This window comes from Loxodonta africana, chromosome 23 (assembly GCF_030014295.1).
Source record: "Loxodonta africana isolate mLoxAfr1 chromosome 23, mLoxAfr1.hap2, whole genome shotgun sequence".
NCBI classification, from domain to species: domain Eukaryota; kingdom Metazoa; phylum Chordata; class Mammalia; order Proboscidea; family Elephantidae; genus Loxodonta; species Loxodonta africana.
Genome location: NC_087364.1, coordinates 19,272,176 through 19,288,050, shown reverse-complemented (window position 1 = coordinate 19,288,050; position 15,875 = coordinate 19,272,176). Strand labels below are relative to the sequence as shown.

The following is a 15,875-nucleotide window of genomic DNA, read 5'->3' as shown; positions in this document are numbered from 1 at the left end:
TGTATGAGGAGCCCTGGTGGCACAACGGTTAGGTGCTCTGCTGATAACCAAAGGGTCAGCAATTCAAACTCACTCAGCAGCTGTGCAGGAAAAAGAGCTGACGATCCACTTCCATAAAGATTTACAGCCTAGAAAACCCAATGGGGGAGTTCTACACTGTCACATGGTATCTCTGTGAGTCGGAATCTACTCGATGGCACCTAAAAACAACCAAAGATCATAATGTATCTGGTATGCATCATTAGTTGAAAACCTTCAGCTTTATTATATCAAATTGATTCCAGAAACCCTTTTAGACTCTTTTTAAGCAAAAGATTCCCATGGTTAACCATTAAGCAATGCCCAATGGAAGATGTCATTTTTAACTGCATTCTTAATTTTGAAGAGAACTTCCCTTGCTTTTGGCAGAATCTGTATGTATTAATTCAGCACCATTACTTTTAACTACTTGATTCTGTAGTACGATTCTACTCTTCTGTGCTGTGTATAATTTAATGTGGTGTGTAGGCAGTTAATATTGAATACTTTGTGGTTATTTTCTTCACGATATTAAATACAGATAGGTGGATAGTTTTACTCAGTTCTTTAACACGTTTGTAAAATATGCCAGTGGCACAAAGCTGTGTCTTTTATGACTACATTTGTTGTTTTAGTAATTTAGGGTTTAGTTTCTTTTCTAGCTTTCTGTACAATTTAATGTCCTGCTACCCTTACGGGTGGTGATGCTTACTGTTAACGCATGTTTTATTGTGAATGTGTTTAAATAACTGAGTTGTCTTCTAGGCTGCTTCAGCCCAGATACACGAACATAAACTTCAGTGCTAAAGCTTTATATTATAATAACTTCACAAAATTGGAAACTCTTAGGAGAAAGCTTGTTATTTTCAAAGTGTAAATCCTACTATACAATTTCTTTCTTAACTGACATTAGATTGTTTTTGGTCATCTTTTACCATGTGTTCAGCCTTAGAGCCTACCTTTTGTCCCACTTATATACCTACTTTGGTGTCAGAGTCTTTCCTTCCACCCCGTGCTACACCTCTTCCTCATACTAATGCTGCTGAAAAGCGTAGTGGGTCCCCTGTTGTAAGGTCATAAGTTGTAGGAATTGGACAACTGTATAGTATATTGGCAAAGAGCACAGTTTTTGCATCAACTAGACCTGAGTCTGAATCTTGATTCTGTTGTTCGATAACCTATGTTTGTCCTTAAAGAAATTCTTTTTGGTCTTTTAAAGTAAGTTTCCTCCTCTGTAAAATGAAATATGATATGCCTACCTCACAGGGTTGTTGTGAGGATTAAATAGACCAATGTATGTAAAACACTAGATTAGTGCCTGGCACATGAAAAGTACTCAGGAATTGGTTTCCGTATTTGTTGCTGTTGTTTAATTTAAAGGTAGTAAACACATGTATTCATCTCTGATGACTTAAATAGTTTCTTATTGGAAAGGCTTAGAGACTGGCTTTAGGGAAAACTACCTAAATACATTTCATGTTAGGTAAGTGGGGAGCACTAATCCTTTGAAAATAGCTGAATTATCCTCCCAGTTTTTGCGACATAGATTAGCCTGCAGATTAAATGTGTAATATAGAGTTAGATAAAAGCAGAAGTGTGGAACAGTTTAAAAAAAGAAAAATTAAGCTCATATATTAATAAAATCACTTCACTTTTTTTTTTAAGGGTTTTCGATTTTTAAAGATTTCTCTTAGATCAATTTAAAGATATACTTAAGAATTACTGGTTCATTTTAATATCACTGTAGAAGACATTGTGTTATAGCAAGAGTAGTAGTGGACTGGGAATCCGAGACGTGGGGTTGAGTCCTGGTTTTACTGTTGACTTTATCACATATGTCCTTGGTCAAGTAATAAAAGCTCCATACTTGTAAAATCTGATGTGTACCATTGTGCTCATAACCTGACCTACCTCACTTACCTATCTACTCACTGAGTTGCTCGAAAATCACATGAAATAATTACATCTAGACTCTTCAGAAAGTACAAAAGGTTATCCAAGGAAAAGTTAAGCGTTATTTTAGTTCTCAGCTTTTTTTTGTTGTTGTTGTTCCCCTATATTTTCAGAAAATATAATGTTAGCGTTTTACGAGTTGTTAGAAATTGAAATCATATCCCTGGCCAGAGGCATTTTGGTAACTCCTTGCTTGGGTTGTCAGGCAGCAATATTACTTCATAGGTGAAAGGGCTTAGGTGTTTCCCAAAGAGTCAGAAAACAGTTCCTGGATAAGCTAATTTTTCCAGAAGTGTTACTGGCATTATAGATAGCAGTTGCAGTCCCTGCTCAGAACTGATCACCTCAGTTAAGCCTGTGATGAACTCTACTCAGCTTTATTTTCATCTGCATTTATGTATCTAGTTTTTGGTATATTAATTTATATTTGAGTATTTTTGAAGTCGTTTTGTGTCTTTTACGTGAGACCTGGTCTTGTTTTCTCAGCTAGTTTGGAATCTCCTGAAGAGTAAAGACCATGGTCCTTTCCCTTTCTTCACAATACCTAATAGATCGGGCTCTGCCTTGATGCTTTCTTATTTGTTGTGGCTGAGTAAAACTTAACTAGAGTATGGTTCTGTTGGTTTAATTTTAATAAAAAATGTGCATCTGGGGAAATTTTAATTAGTTTTAGTGTATACCTATTTAGAATTAAAGACAAAAGGCCTCAAAACGGTATATTGCTTGATTTAAAAAATGTGTTTAAGCTACCATGCATTTCAAAAAAGCATTACTTTTTTGCCCTTTTCCAAATAATCCTGTGTTAATTGGCTGAAAGACATCTAGTAAGTCTTCATTAGATAGTTTGAATTTTTAATACTGTAATCTTTTGGAAATGGGTATTTTTTGTTAATAGGCATACTGTTAAATGATACTTTGAAAAGGCATTGTGCTTTAATGAAAGAAAGACTTTTTCTTTTCCACTTTCCCTTTAATTAGTTACTAAATTATTGGTGACTCTTAACTGTTAAAGTTTCTGATGTAAACCTTGATATGGAGGAGACTATTCTTGCAATACTTTTGATAGTTTATTTAGAAATGCCAACATTTGAAAAAGAAACTAGTTTTTACTTGCACTGATGATAGCTTTCCCAAACACAAAACAAAATGAAATGATGCCCTTTATCTTTGTACTTCACATCTACTAAAGATGATGTTTCTTCCAGATTAATGTTTGCATTTTGTTTTCCAGACTTTTTTTTTTCTCTAGAACTAATGATGATGCCACTAAGAACTGTTTTTGCATCTTCTTCAGGTATGTCACTGTCTGCTGGATCTTCCCCTCTGCATTCCCCCAAGATTACTCCACATACGTCTCCTGCTCCCCGAAGAAGAAGTCACACTCCAAATCCAGCCAGCTACATGGTGCCTTCTAGTGCCTCTACACCTGTTAATAACCCTCAGACTCCATCTTCTGGTCAGGTGATCCAAAAGGAAACTGTGGGTGGAACGACTTACTTCTATACAGACACAACTCCAGCACCTGTGACTGGAATGGTATGTCTAGGTTAAAGTAAGCAGTATGGCGCTCTTCAAACAGTTCCCACTTATTCAGGAAGATCTTTACTCCATTCTTCCTCCTTTGATGTGAAAAAGTGACAAATTTAATTTTCTAACTTCGATGGGATTTCTAGTCTCTTTGTATCTCTTCAAAGTCATTTACTTCTACATTATTAATAACTCTTTCCTTTTGGACAAATCTGGTGTTAATCAGGAATGAGACCATCTTCATACCCTAGTCCTTTATGGCATATTTTACTTATGTGGTCACCTAGTAATCCTGTGAGCTGGAGTGAATGTTTAGTGACATTTGTTTATGGGTATAGATAGTTTTATCTGTAGTAAGAAGTTGGAGAATGTAGATGGTATCTTATCAGTAGTTTTTGAAAGCAAACTGATAAACCCTTGCCTTAGTGATTTAATAGCTAAATCTCTGGATAGCACAGTGATGTGTAGTGATAAGAGGTCATTGCTAAGGAGGAGATAGGCCCAAGATGTGGGTGTGGATGAGGGAATAGCTACCAAAGTATTGATGATGAAGAGAGAGAAGAATTACGAAACAAAAACATGCCTACAAAGACCGAGGTAGGAAGAACATGCCCAGAGTGAAAGAATTCTTCTCAGTGAATGAGTGGCCTGGGGAGGGGGACAGGAGAGAGAGAAAAGCGTTGTCATGTTCCATTAATTATACTTTTTTAGGTTCATTATCTTGTCCATCTTCAAAAATTATTGTATCAACTATAGAAAAATCAGTAATAGATGAAGAACTCATGAATAAGAAAGCCAAATTCCATTAAAATGGTGGACGCTGGTCTAAACCTTAGACGCTTGACATAATCATAGAGGATAGACATATATGAAAACTGTATTTAGATTTTAATAAGCAGATTTTGATCTTCTAAGTTAAATATTTATTTCGATTAAGTTTAATATTTTGCTGAAAGACAATTCGAATGGAAAGAGAATAGGTTTCAGAGGCAGGAGCTCTTTTTTTACTTTTAAGTCTTATTTCTACCTTCACTTTATGACTCCTGAATTTTATCATCTCTGAGACTGTTTCCCTGTTTGTAAAATGAAGATTAAATGTGAAAACATTCATAAAGTACCCATAAATCATATGAAGTGCTTTTTTTACGTGAAAAAAAAAAGTTAATAGTTTTCTTTGGTCAGAAAACTTTCCAAAAGCTATCGTGGAACAGATTGCTGAACAGAAGTCAAGCAGTTGAGGTGCAGAGACTTCCTTTGTTCTTTTAAGTAAGACTTCATCAATGTTTTACTTTTTTTGTTTATTATATTTTACAATTATTTACATTTTTATTTTATTTCATGATATATGTAGAAAGAACAAATTTAATTTGATTTATAAAGGGGCTGGTCACAAAACTGTCTCAGCTATTTTTATGAGATTAGATGTGGCATAGTTTTATAACGTTTCTACTCTTCAAGCCACTCTTACAGATACGCTTATGGTAACCGTGAGGTAGTTGAGCCAAACTGTGCCGTCTGAGGCATGGAGAAGGAGGTATGAGTCTCCCTGTGGATATAGACTAAAGGACACCTTACAAGTATTGCAAAACCACTTCTTGCTTGAGATCCAGAACAGGGTAATAATCTGAGGGCAACAGAAATCAGTTGAACTCATTTTTAAAAGCGAGGGGAGAAAAAAGTTTGTTTCAGCTTTTAAAGTGAAAGAATGAAAACAATTAAAGACTTATTTTTAAATGTACCTTGATATTGTATTCATGGACCAGCGAAGGGAAGAATGAGGCAGAGGAAAAAGAGAAGGAGAAGGGATGGGGTAAGGGTACAAGCAGAAGAATGAAAGGCAAGAAGCTGGAAGCAGATTTAGTAACTCTGTTGTAGTTTGCTTGGAAGGTAAATAGCTTGTTGTACCCTTCTGTTCACTTATGCTGCTGAGTTTAGAGTATGTTGGTCCTCCTTCCTTTTGCATTTTGAAGTGTTTATAACAAGAATATAAATAGCACTTGGTTCAGATTGGCCACAGAAAGCTATCAAGAGGGCAGTTAGTTAGACAGCCAGGACAGTGTTACTTTCATTATCTTCCTCTCTTCTATTTGCCTCTAAAAAATACCTACAAACTGTTGGTATAACATTTCTTCTGAAGAGCTACTTTTGCCTTCTCATTGGAACTGAAACATTTTTATTATTTTGAAGAAATGTTTTTTTCTCACTAGATTTTAAAAAATTGGATATTAAAATATAAGGTTATTTTTAAAGAAAATTTGTTCAGAAAGTGTACTGGTGATAGCTGTTCTTTGAAGTTTTTAACTCGTTCTCATTTAAGATTAAAACATGATCAAAACGGTGGTGAAGCTTGTCAGTCGAGAAGCATCTGTCACTGCATCTCCCCCCTCCCTACCTTTTTAGGTATTTCCAAACTATCATATTTATCCTCCAACTGCACCTCATGTTGCTTATATGCAACCAAAAGCAAACGCACCTTCCTTCTTCATGGCCGATGAACTCCGACAGGTAGGCCTTCCGAATTCCTGGTGGAAATGCTTCATGTCTGCTGTGCTTTAGAGAAGAACAGAGCGCTTTCCAGCTCGTGTTGTTTAATCAGATTTGCTGTACTAAAGCCGATAGAATTTATGCCTTCCAATTGGCATATTTTTATAAGGAAACCTGGTTTTCAAGAGAATACTAAGTAATTTTGTGTTAGAATATAAAGCATTGAATACCTGTTTAAATGGGTCACCTTTCTGCACTTCATATTCTTTGAATCAAAAGTTTTGAAGTATATAAATGACTTACATGGTTTCTAGCCTTCAGACCACTTTTTGCTAATATGCATAGGTTAAGAAAAAGTAGTTTGGCCCAGAAATGAATCTCATTTTAAAAGAGCTTGTTATTTTACAAAGTAAGTTCTATAAAATAACTTAGTTTTTTGTTGTTGTTGTTGCTGATTGTTGTTTCAAACAGGTATTCTGTTTAAAAAAAATCATTTGGTATGCAGAACTGCAGTGTACACTCAGTCTTATTTTTGTTTCACAGAAGTAAGTTCTACCAGTATAATGTTTATATAACGAGGTATTGATTAGCAGACCCTGAGTTTAACCTCAAAGATAGTCCTGTGCTTTGGATGATAACACAGCTACCTAAGTCCAGCCTTAGTTATGGGCACATTTAGCTAGGACTGGAATTTAAACATTTTACCATCGTTAGAAATGCCGTTTCATGATTTCAGCATCAAAGACTGTGCATACCGGAAATGTTAATACTTAAGTGATTTGGTTATAATAGGAAACCCAGATTTCAGAAGCCATGTTTAGACATACTCGTTTCCTTTTTCTTTAGGAACTGATCAACAGACATTTAATAACAATGGCTCAAATTGATCAAGCCGATATGCCAGGTAAAAAGTAAAGTGACTCATCCTTTCTTTTAAAGGATGTTATAATTTGCATGTGGTTGTATATGTTTTTATGTGTTAAAATAGTTAATTACCATTTATGAACATGTTTCCCTGCAGTCCATTTAAGAAGAGTTCCTAGGTGCCATTGATCATCCAGCTTATTTCAATCAGTTTTACATGTGGCAGTATTCTAGTTCAGCAGAAAGTTTAGTTAGTTGCGAGGTAATTTATTAGAATATTAATATTAATAAATATGTGAACTAGAATATTACCTCAGAAAACTTGATAAAACATAGGTACTTAATGAACTTCTAATTTTGAATTACACTGAGGGCTTAGGGAGAGGGTTATTATTATTGAAACTACTATGTGCCGTACAGTGCACTAATTAAGTACTTTATTCCTTGCAATAACCCTGTGACATAGGTACTTAACATCTCCATTTTGCATGTGGGGAAAAGTGAAACCGACGGGTTAAGTAATTTACCTGTAGGACCAGTGGCTATTAAATTGCTGACTGAGTCAGGATTTGAACCCAGGTTTTCCAGACTGTATTACATGCTTCTCAGAGAACATTAAAATTTCTCTTCTAGCTTACTTTTATGTAGCAGAATTAAATGTGGCGTAATTTACCAAAACTTTATAAATAATATAGTAGGAATAAATTTGCAGTAGAGATAATCTCAGCACCTATTTCTAATCAAAGATACAGCACAGTCCAATGTACATCTTCTTGAAGAATTAAAAGGAATATGTCTGGCTATTACAGCTGCAGACTGATCTTCCCAGTTTAGATGGAGACTGGGGAGACTTACATGTCATAGCCTTTGAAGTGTTCAGGTTGGAAAACTTATTGATTATTTAACATTCTGTTTGAGATCCTAAAACCAAAACCAAACAAAACCCAGTGCCGTCAAGTCGATTCTGGCTCATAGCAACCCTATAGGACAGAGTAGAACTGCCCCATAGAGTTTCCAAGGAGCACATGGTAGATTTGAACTGCCGACCCTTTGGTTAGCAGCTGTAGCACGTAACCACTGCGCCACCAGGGTTTCTTGTTGAGACCCTAGGCAGGGCAAAATGAAAAAAGAAAAATTGGATGCAGAAAGTTTGGAAAATAGAATACAAACTTGTCATCTGCAGATGATATGATTGTAGATTAGACAATATTTGAAATTTGAAGATGGCTGGATATAAGATGAATACACATCAGTTTCATTTCTATGGACCAGTAGCCAAAAAAAAAAAAAAAACCCTCAAAAACCCATTGCTGTCAAGTTGATCGGACTCACAGCAACCCCATAGGACAGGTTTCCAAGACTGTGATCTTTAAGAAAGCAGGCTGCCACATCTTTCTCCCATGGAGTGGCTGGTGGGTTCGAACCACCGACTTTTCGTTTAGCAGCCAAGTACCTAACCATTGCGCCACCAGGGCTGCTGGGACCAGTTGCAAATAACTTAAAAATATGATTAAAAGAGAAGATGCTTGTCTTAGTTCTCTAGTGCTGCTATAATAGAAATACCACTGATGAATGGCTTTATCAAGCAGAAGTTTATTTTCTTATAGTTTAGGAGGCTAGAAGTCTGAATTCAGGGCTCTAGCTCTAGGGAGAGGCTTTCTCTCTCTATTGACTCTGGGGAAGGGACCTTGTCTCTTCAGATTCAGTTTCTTGGTTCCTTGGAGATCTCCATGTGGCTTGCCATCTGCCTTCCCCCGTCTTTGTTTGCTTCTTTGCTTGTTGAATCTCTCTTATATCTCACAAGAGGTGGACTTAAGATATGCCCTAAATTGATACTACCTCATTAACATAACAAAGACAGCCCATTCCCAAATGAGATTATAACCAAAGGCATAGAGGTTAGGATTTACAATACATCTTTTAGGGGAACACAGTGCAAGCCATAACATCCTACCATTTGGTCCCCAAAAAATCATGTCCTTGCCACATGCAAAACACATTCACGCCATCACATCATCCTAAAAGTCTTAAATCAACTCCAAGTCCAAAATTTTGTCTTCTGAATCATCTAAATCAAATATAGGTGAGACTTCAGGCATATTCCATCCTGAGGCAAGATTCCTTTTCATCTGTGAACCTGTGAAATCTAGAATACAAGTTAGTTGCGTCCAAAGTACAATGGTAGAACAGGCACAAGATAGACATTTTTATTACAAATGGGAGAAATTGGGGGGAAAGAAGGGATAACAGGCAACAAACAAGTCCAAAACCCAGCAGAACAAATTACATTAGCTCTCAAGTTTTAAAAATAACCCTCTCTGTGACCCTCTGGACAATGGCCCTACCCTCTGGATTCTAGGTAGAGGCCCCTGAGCCCTGGGCTTCAACCCTGCCTTCCAGGCCCACTGGGTTGGCAGCTCTGTTCCTTTGGCCTTGGGCAGCCCCATTTTCCTGGTCCATCTGAGTGGTGGCCCCATTCCCTCAGCCCTAGCAGGCCCCATTTTCTGCCCCTTGGACATGGCATCCTGGCCCCCTCAGCTCTGGGAAGCAGCCTCATCCCCTCGATGCTTGTGAATACCACCTCACATTCTGGAACTGAGCTGGTGAAGGTCTGTCTCTTTGAAACCTAGGGGGCTGTGGCCCTACCCTTTGAAACCGAAGCAGCCCTGCCTCGCATGCTCCTTCCAACAGTTCTGCTGATCTCCGAGTTGCTCAAGGGATAGTCCTTTTCTTTTCTTGGAGGACAACAGATGTAGCTCCTTTGGCCTGTTTCCTGCCTGTAGAATTCCAAGAGGCAGACAGCTTTCTTCCCTTTCATTCTTTTCTCTGTCCCCTTCAGTAAAAACTGGTGAGTTTTCTGCTATGGTAGTTGATTAGTTCCATCCTTCACTGGCTTTATCTCTTTAACAAAAGATGGTGTAGTCACATCCTTGGAGAACATTCTAGGATACGTGTCATTAGTTTGTACAACAGAATTTTCCAAATCTTTTAAGTTTTGTTCTCATTTTGCAAGGTTCGTTTTTAAGTCCATCTCTTTTCTCTTACATTTTATTATAAGTGGCAAGGAAAAATGACACTACCCCTTCAAGATCTTGCTTAGAAATCTCGTCAGGGAAATATAGGTAGTCCCCGACTTACTGTGGAATTCTGTTCCAGTGATGTCAGTTCTGACCTAGGTTGAATACCTCTTAAGTTTTTTTTTTTTTTATCAGTATTTTTATAAATCTGTTCTGTGAATGTCTGCAAGTGAACACCAGAGAATGATAACATCAGCAAATAACGTGCTGCAACATTGATGTAATATATATTACTAACAATAAGATGTGCCAAAAACAAACAAACAAAAAAACCACAGACGGTTTTAAGTGTAGCTCATTATAACTCGGATACATCGTAAGTCAGAGAGTACGTGTATCCAGATTCATCACTTATAAGTTCTACCTTTCACCAAACATTTGAACATAATTCAGTCAGTTTCTTTGCCACTGTGTAGAAAGCATTGCCTTTCCTCCATTATCCAGTCACATGTTCATTTCCTTTTAAGATCCCACCAGAAGCACGTTTAACATCCACGTGTCTAGCAACAGCCTGTTGCTGGTGCCATATGTATTCTCTAAGATGATAGACACTTTTTCTATGGCTGTCTTTACTTCCTTCTGAGCCCTCACCAGAATTGCCTTTGATATCCACAATTCTACCAACAGTCTCTTCAGGGCAATCTAGGCTTTTACTATTAGGCACCTTAAAACTCTTCCAGCCTTTACGCGTTACCACTTCTACATTGTAGGTGTTTGTACATACACGTTCCTGACATAGAGGTTGCATATCATGGGGTAAGGAAGGAGTTGGAGAAGATAGTTTTCTGTATGGAAAAGATAAAATTGGATCATTATCTCAAACCATATTAAATATCACCTCCAAATAGATTAAAAGTTTAAATATCTAAAATGGAACCCTGAAACTCGTACTATAAGTGAATTCAACATTTCAGTAAATTAGGATTTTCTGTATAGGACATACAGAAATACTGGTAAGTTTTACTAAATTAAAATTATAAACTATAAAAAGATACCTTATGGTTAAAAACAAACAACAACAAAAAAACTTGGAAGAAGGTATTTGCAGTCTATACAACTGACAAAGGCTTAGTATGAAGAATCTAAAATGAACTCTTATGAATCAGTAAGATCACAGAGAACTAATTAGACAAATGACCGGAGGGTAGGAATAGGAATTTCGCAGAAGAGTATGATCAATAAATAGATGAAGAGATGTTGAATATCACTGATGATTAACCCAGTACCCATTGATGATTAGAGAAATACAGATGAGATACCATTTACAACTCAATGTTGGCAAAAAATTTTAAGCCTAAAAATGAGAGTATTAGAATATGAATCTACATGTTCTTACATATATTACTGATGGTAGTATAAATTGGTGAACCTGCAACCACTTTGAAAAACTCAAGTTTAACATCAATCGATATACCCTATGGCCTAACAGTTTTACTTCTAGATATAAACTGCTATATATTTTCAGTTAGAAAATGTACAAGATGTTCATAGCATCACTGCTCACAATAGCAGAAATCATGAACAATCCAAATGCTTATCCAAAGGTCAGTGGATGAATTATCTGATACAATCAGACAGTGGAATTATTACACAGAAATTTACATAAAGGCATTATACTGACATGCAATATGGAAGAATCTTAGCAATATAATATTAAGTTAAAAAAAAGTAAATTGCAAGAGACTAGATGTAGCATGATACCTTTTTATAAAGTTAAATGACTAAAATTTATATATAGGTGTTTATGTATATGTATAGATCTTGAAGTGTTCTTTTTGATGATGAATGCAATACCACTCCTCTTCAAGTTGTCATTCCCGGAATAGCAGACTATATGATTATCAGATTCAAAATGGCCAATACCAGTCCATTTCAGCTCACTAATGCCTAAAATATCCATGTTTACATGTTCCATTTCATTTTTGACGATTTCCAATTTCCCTGGGTTCATACTTCATACATTCCAGGTTTCAATTATTAATGGATGTTTGCAGCTGTTTCTTCTCATTTTGAGTTGTGCCATATCAGCAGATGAAGGTCCCAAAGGCTTTATTCCATCCACATTGTTAAGGCCGACTCTACTTTGAGGAGGCAGCTCTCCCCTAGTTGTCTTTTGAGTGCCTTGCAACATGTCATCATCTGGCACTGTGTCAGACAGTGTTCCGCTGCTGTTCATAAGGTTTTCACTGGCAAATTCTTTTCAGAAGTAGACTGACCGGTCAAGATCTGTCCTGAAGTACAGTGCTATCAGTGATAGGGTAATATCCATATGCCTACAAGGAAGACCAGTTAATACGATTGTTATTTAAATTTACACACCAACCACCAAAGCCAAAGATGAAGAAATTGAAGATTTTATCAGCTTCTGCAGTCTGAAATTGATTGAACATGGCATCAGGATGCATTGATAATTACTGGTGACTGGAATGCAAAAGTTGGAAACAAAGAAGGATCAGTAGGTGGAAAATATGGCCTTGGTGATGGAAACAATGCCGGATATCAAATAATAGAATTTTGTAAGACTGACTTCTTCATTGCAAATACCTTTTTTCACCAACATAAATGGCAGTTATACACATGGACCTTACCAGATGGAATACACAGGCATCAAATTGGCTACATCCGTGAAAAGATACTATGGAAAAGTTCGATATCATCAGTCAGAACAAGGCCAGGGGCAGACTGTAGAACAGACCATCAGTTGTTCATATGCAGGTTCAAGGTGAAACTGAAGAAAATCAGAGCAAGTCCATGAGAGCCAAAATACAACCTTGAGTATATCCCACCTGAATTTAGAGACCATCTCAAGAATAGATTTGACACATTGAACACTAATGACTGAAGACCAGACGAGTTGTGGAATGACATCAAGGACATCATACATCAAAAAAGCAAGAGGTCATTGAAAAGACAGGAAAGAAAGAAAAGACCAAGATGGATGTCAGAGGAGACTCTGAAACTTGCTCCCGAATGTCGAGCAGCTAAAGCAAAAGGAAGAAATGATGAAATAAAAGAATCGAACAGAAGATTTCAGAGGACCTCTCAAGAAGACAAAGTATTATAATGACACGTGCAAAGAGCTGGAGATAGAAAGCCAAAGGGGAAGAACACGCTGGGCCTTTCTCAAGATGGAAGAACTGAAGAAAAAGTTCAAACCTCAAGTTGCAATAATGAAGGATTTTATGTGGAAAATATTAAACAATGCAGAAAGCATCAAAAGAGGACAGAAGGAATACTGAGTCATTATACCAAAAAGAAGGTCAACGTTCAGCCATTTCAAGAGGTAGCGTATGATCAGGAACTGATGGTACTGAAGGAAGAAGTCCAAGCTGTACTCACAGCATTGGTGAAAAACAAGGCTCCAGGAATTGATGGAATATCAGTTGAGATGTTTCAACAAATGGATGCAGTGCTGGAATTGCTCGCTTGTCTATGCCAAGAGATTTGGAAGGCAGCTACGTGGCCAACCCACTGGAAGAGATCCATGTTTATGCATGTTCCCAAGAAAAGTGATCCAACCGAATGTGGAAATTTTCAGAAAATATCATTAATATCACATGCAAACAAAATTTTGCTGAAGATCACTCAAAAGTGGCTGTAACAGTATATTGACAGGGAGCTGCCATAAATTCAGGCTGGATTCAGAAGAGCATGTGGAACCACGAGTATCATTGCTGATGTCAGATGGATCCTGGCTGAAAGCAGAGAATACCAGAAGGATGTTTACCTGTGCTTTTTATTGACTATGCAAAGACTTTCAAATCTATGGATCATAACAAATCATGGACCACATTGCGAAGAATGGGAATTCCAGAACACTTAACTGTGCTCATGAGGAACCTGTATATAGATGAAGAGGCAGTTGTTTGAACAGAACAAGGGAATACTGAGTGGTTTAAAGTCAGAAAAGGTATGCGTCAGGGTTGTATCCTCTCACCATACCTATTCAGTCTGTATGCTGAGCAAATAATCCAATAAGCTGGACTATATTAAGAAGAACAGGGCGTCAGGATTGGAGGAAGACTCATTAACAACCTGTAATATGCAGATGACACAACCTTGCTTGCTGAAGGTGAAGACTTGAAGCACTTACTGATGAAAATCAAAGACCACAGTGTTCAATATGGATTACACCTCAACGTAAAGAAAACAAAAATCCTCACAACTGGACCAATAAGCCACATCATGATAAACAAAGGAAAGATTGAAGTTGTCCAGGATTTTATTTTACTTGGATCCACAATCAACAGCCATGCAAGCAGCAGTCAAAAAATCAAAAGACTCATTGCATTGGGCAAATCTGCTGCAAAGGACCTCTTTAAAGTGTTTAAAAGCAAAGATGTCACCTTGAAGAATAAGGTGCGCCTGACCCAAGCCATGTATTTTCATTTGCATCATATGCATGTTAAAGGTGGACAATGAATAAGGAAGACTGAAAAAGAATTGATGCCTTTGAATTTTGGTGTTGGCAAAGAATATTGAATATACCATGGACTGCCAAAAGAACGAACAAACCTGTCTTGGAAGAAGTAGAACCTGAGTGCTCCTTAAAAGCATGGATTGGCGAGACTGCATCTTACATACTTTGGACATGTTGTCAGGAGGGATCAGTCGCTGAAGAAGGACATCATGCTTGGCAGAGTAAAGGGTCAGCGGAAAAGAGGAAGACCCTCAATGAGATGGATTGACACAGTGGCTGCAACAGTGGGCTGGAGCATAACAATGATTGTATGGATGGTGCAGGACCGCCCAGGCAGTGTCTCCTTCTGTTGTACATAGGGTCACTATGAGTCGGAACTGACTTGACAGCACATAACAACGATAACAGCATGTATATGTATATGCATGTATATGTACACGTGCATACATACATATGTACATATTTTTGAGTAATACATATAGATGTAATACAGTAATACCTGTGAAAGCTGGAAACTGTGTTAAAGCAGAAGCTTGTCAGAAAAGGAAAATTCAAATATTTTACAATAAAACAAGCAATAGAAAAGTGGTAAGACTGCACCTTGTCAAAGGCAGAAAATTTGCATTACCTGGAAAAAGAAGGCAGTTCCATCAATTTCCAGCTCTCATAGGTTTCACTGTAAATTATAAAAAAAGGAAGAATAAAGAAAGAAAGGGAAGGCAGGAGTTAGTAGAAAGGACCAGTATGGTTAGATCTAGGTTAATGTTAGGGTGTTTTGCATTGCTATCAATTATCTACGATTTGCAGGGTTGTAAACTGTTTTTCAGAGAACCCAGATCAGACACCTGAGGAATATCCTTTGGGTGATGTATAGTTTTCCACTGAAGCACAGAATCTTTTCTTGTGCTCTGTAGGACTCAGCATGTCTTGCTTGAAGTGAATGCGGGGATCAAAGGAGATGAGAAAGATTTTTAGTAATTGTCAGCATTATGTCTCACGCAGTTTCTTTGTCACACATGAATACCACTGTTGGCATAATCAATTTCAAGGTCCTTAGTAGTATGGCATTTCGGCCATAAATGATTAAGTGCTCAACTACTAACTGAAAGGTTGGTGGTTCAAACCCACCTAGAAACCCAAAACCAAACCCAGTGCCCTCAAGTCAATTCCTACTCATAGCGACCCTATGAGTAGAACTGCCCCATAGGGTTTCCAAGGAGCACCTGGTGGATTTGAACTGCCGACCTCTTGGTTAGCAGCCATAGCACTTAATCTCTACGCTTCCAGGGCTTCCAACCCACCTAGAGGCACCTCGAAAGACAGGCCTGGTGATTGCTACTTGAAGGTCACAGCCTTAGAAACCCTGTGGAGCAGTTCTGCTTTCACACATTGGGTCACCACGAGTCGGAATCAACCCTACGGCAGCTAGCAGCTACAACAGCACGGCATTTTCTGTGATCCGATGGCAGTGTGCCTCTTTCAGTTTCATCTCTTCTGTGTTTCACACTGTGGTCACCATATCACCTAGGGGT

The 15,875-nt window shown here is 37.6% G+C and overlaps 1 protein-coding gene across 5 annotated transcripts in view; it reads left to right on the top strand.

Moving 5' to 3' along the window:
* PAN3 (poly(A) specific ribonuclease subunit PAN3) overlaps nucleotides 1-15,875 on the top strand; it is a 173,093-nt gene that overhangs the window by 122,590 nt on the left and 34,628 nt on the right. For all 5 annotated transcript variants that reach the window (XR_010319105.1, XM_064275300.1, XM_064275299.1 and 2 more), the window contains 3 exons: nucleotides 3,266-3,507; nucleotides 5,899-6,003; nucleotides 6,829-6,886. Coding sequence is in view for 4 of the 5 variants with exons in the window: in XM_064275300.1 (XP_064131370.1) it covers nucleotides 3,266-3,507; nucleotides 5,899-6,003; nucleotides 6,829-6,886 (405 nt within the window). In the remaining variant the exon portion in view is untranslated. The remainder of the gene's footprint in view (nucleotides 1-3,265; nucleotides 3,508-5,898; nucleotides 6,004-6,828; nucleotides 6,887-15,875) is intronic.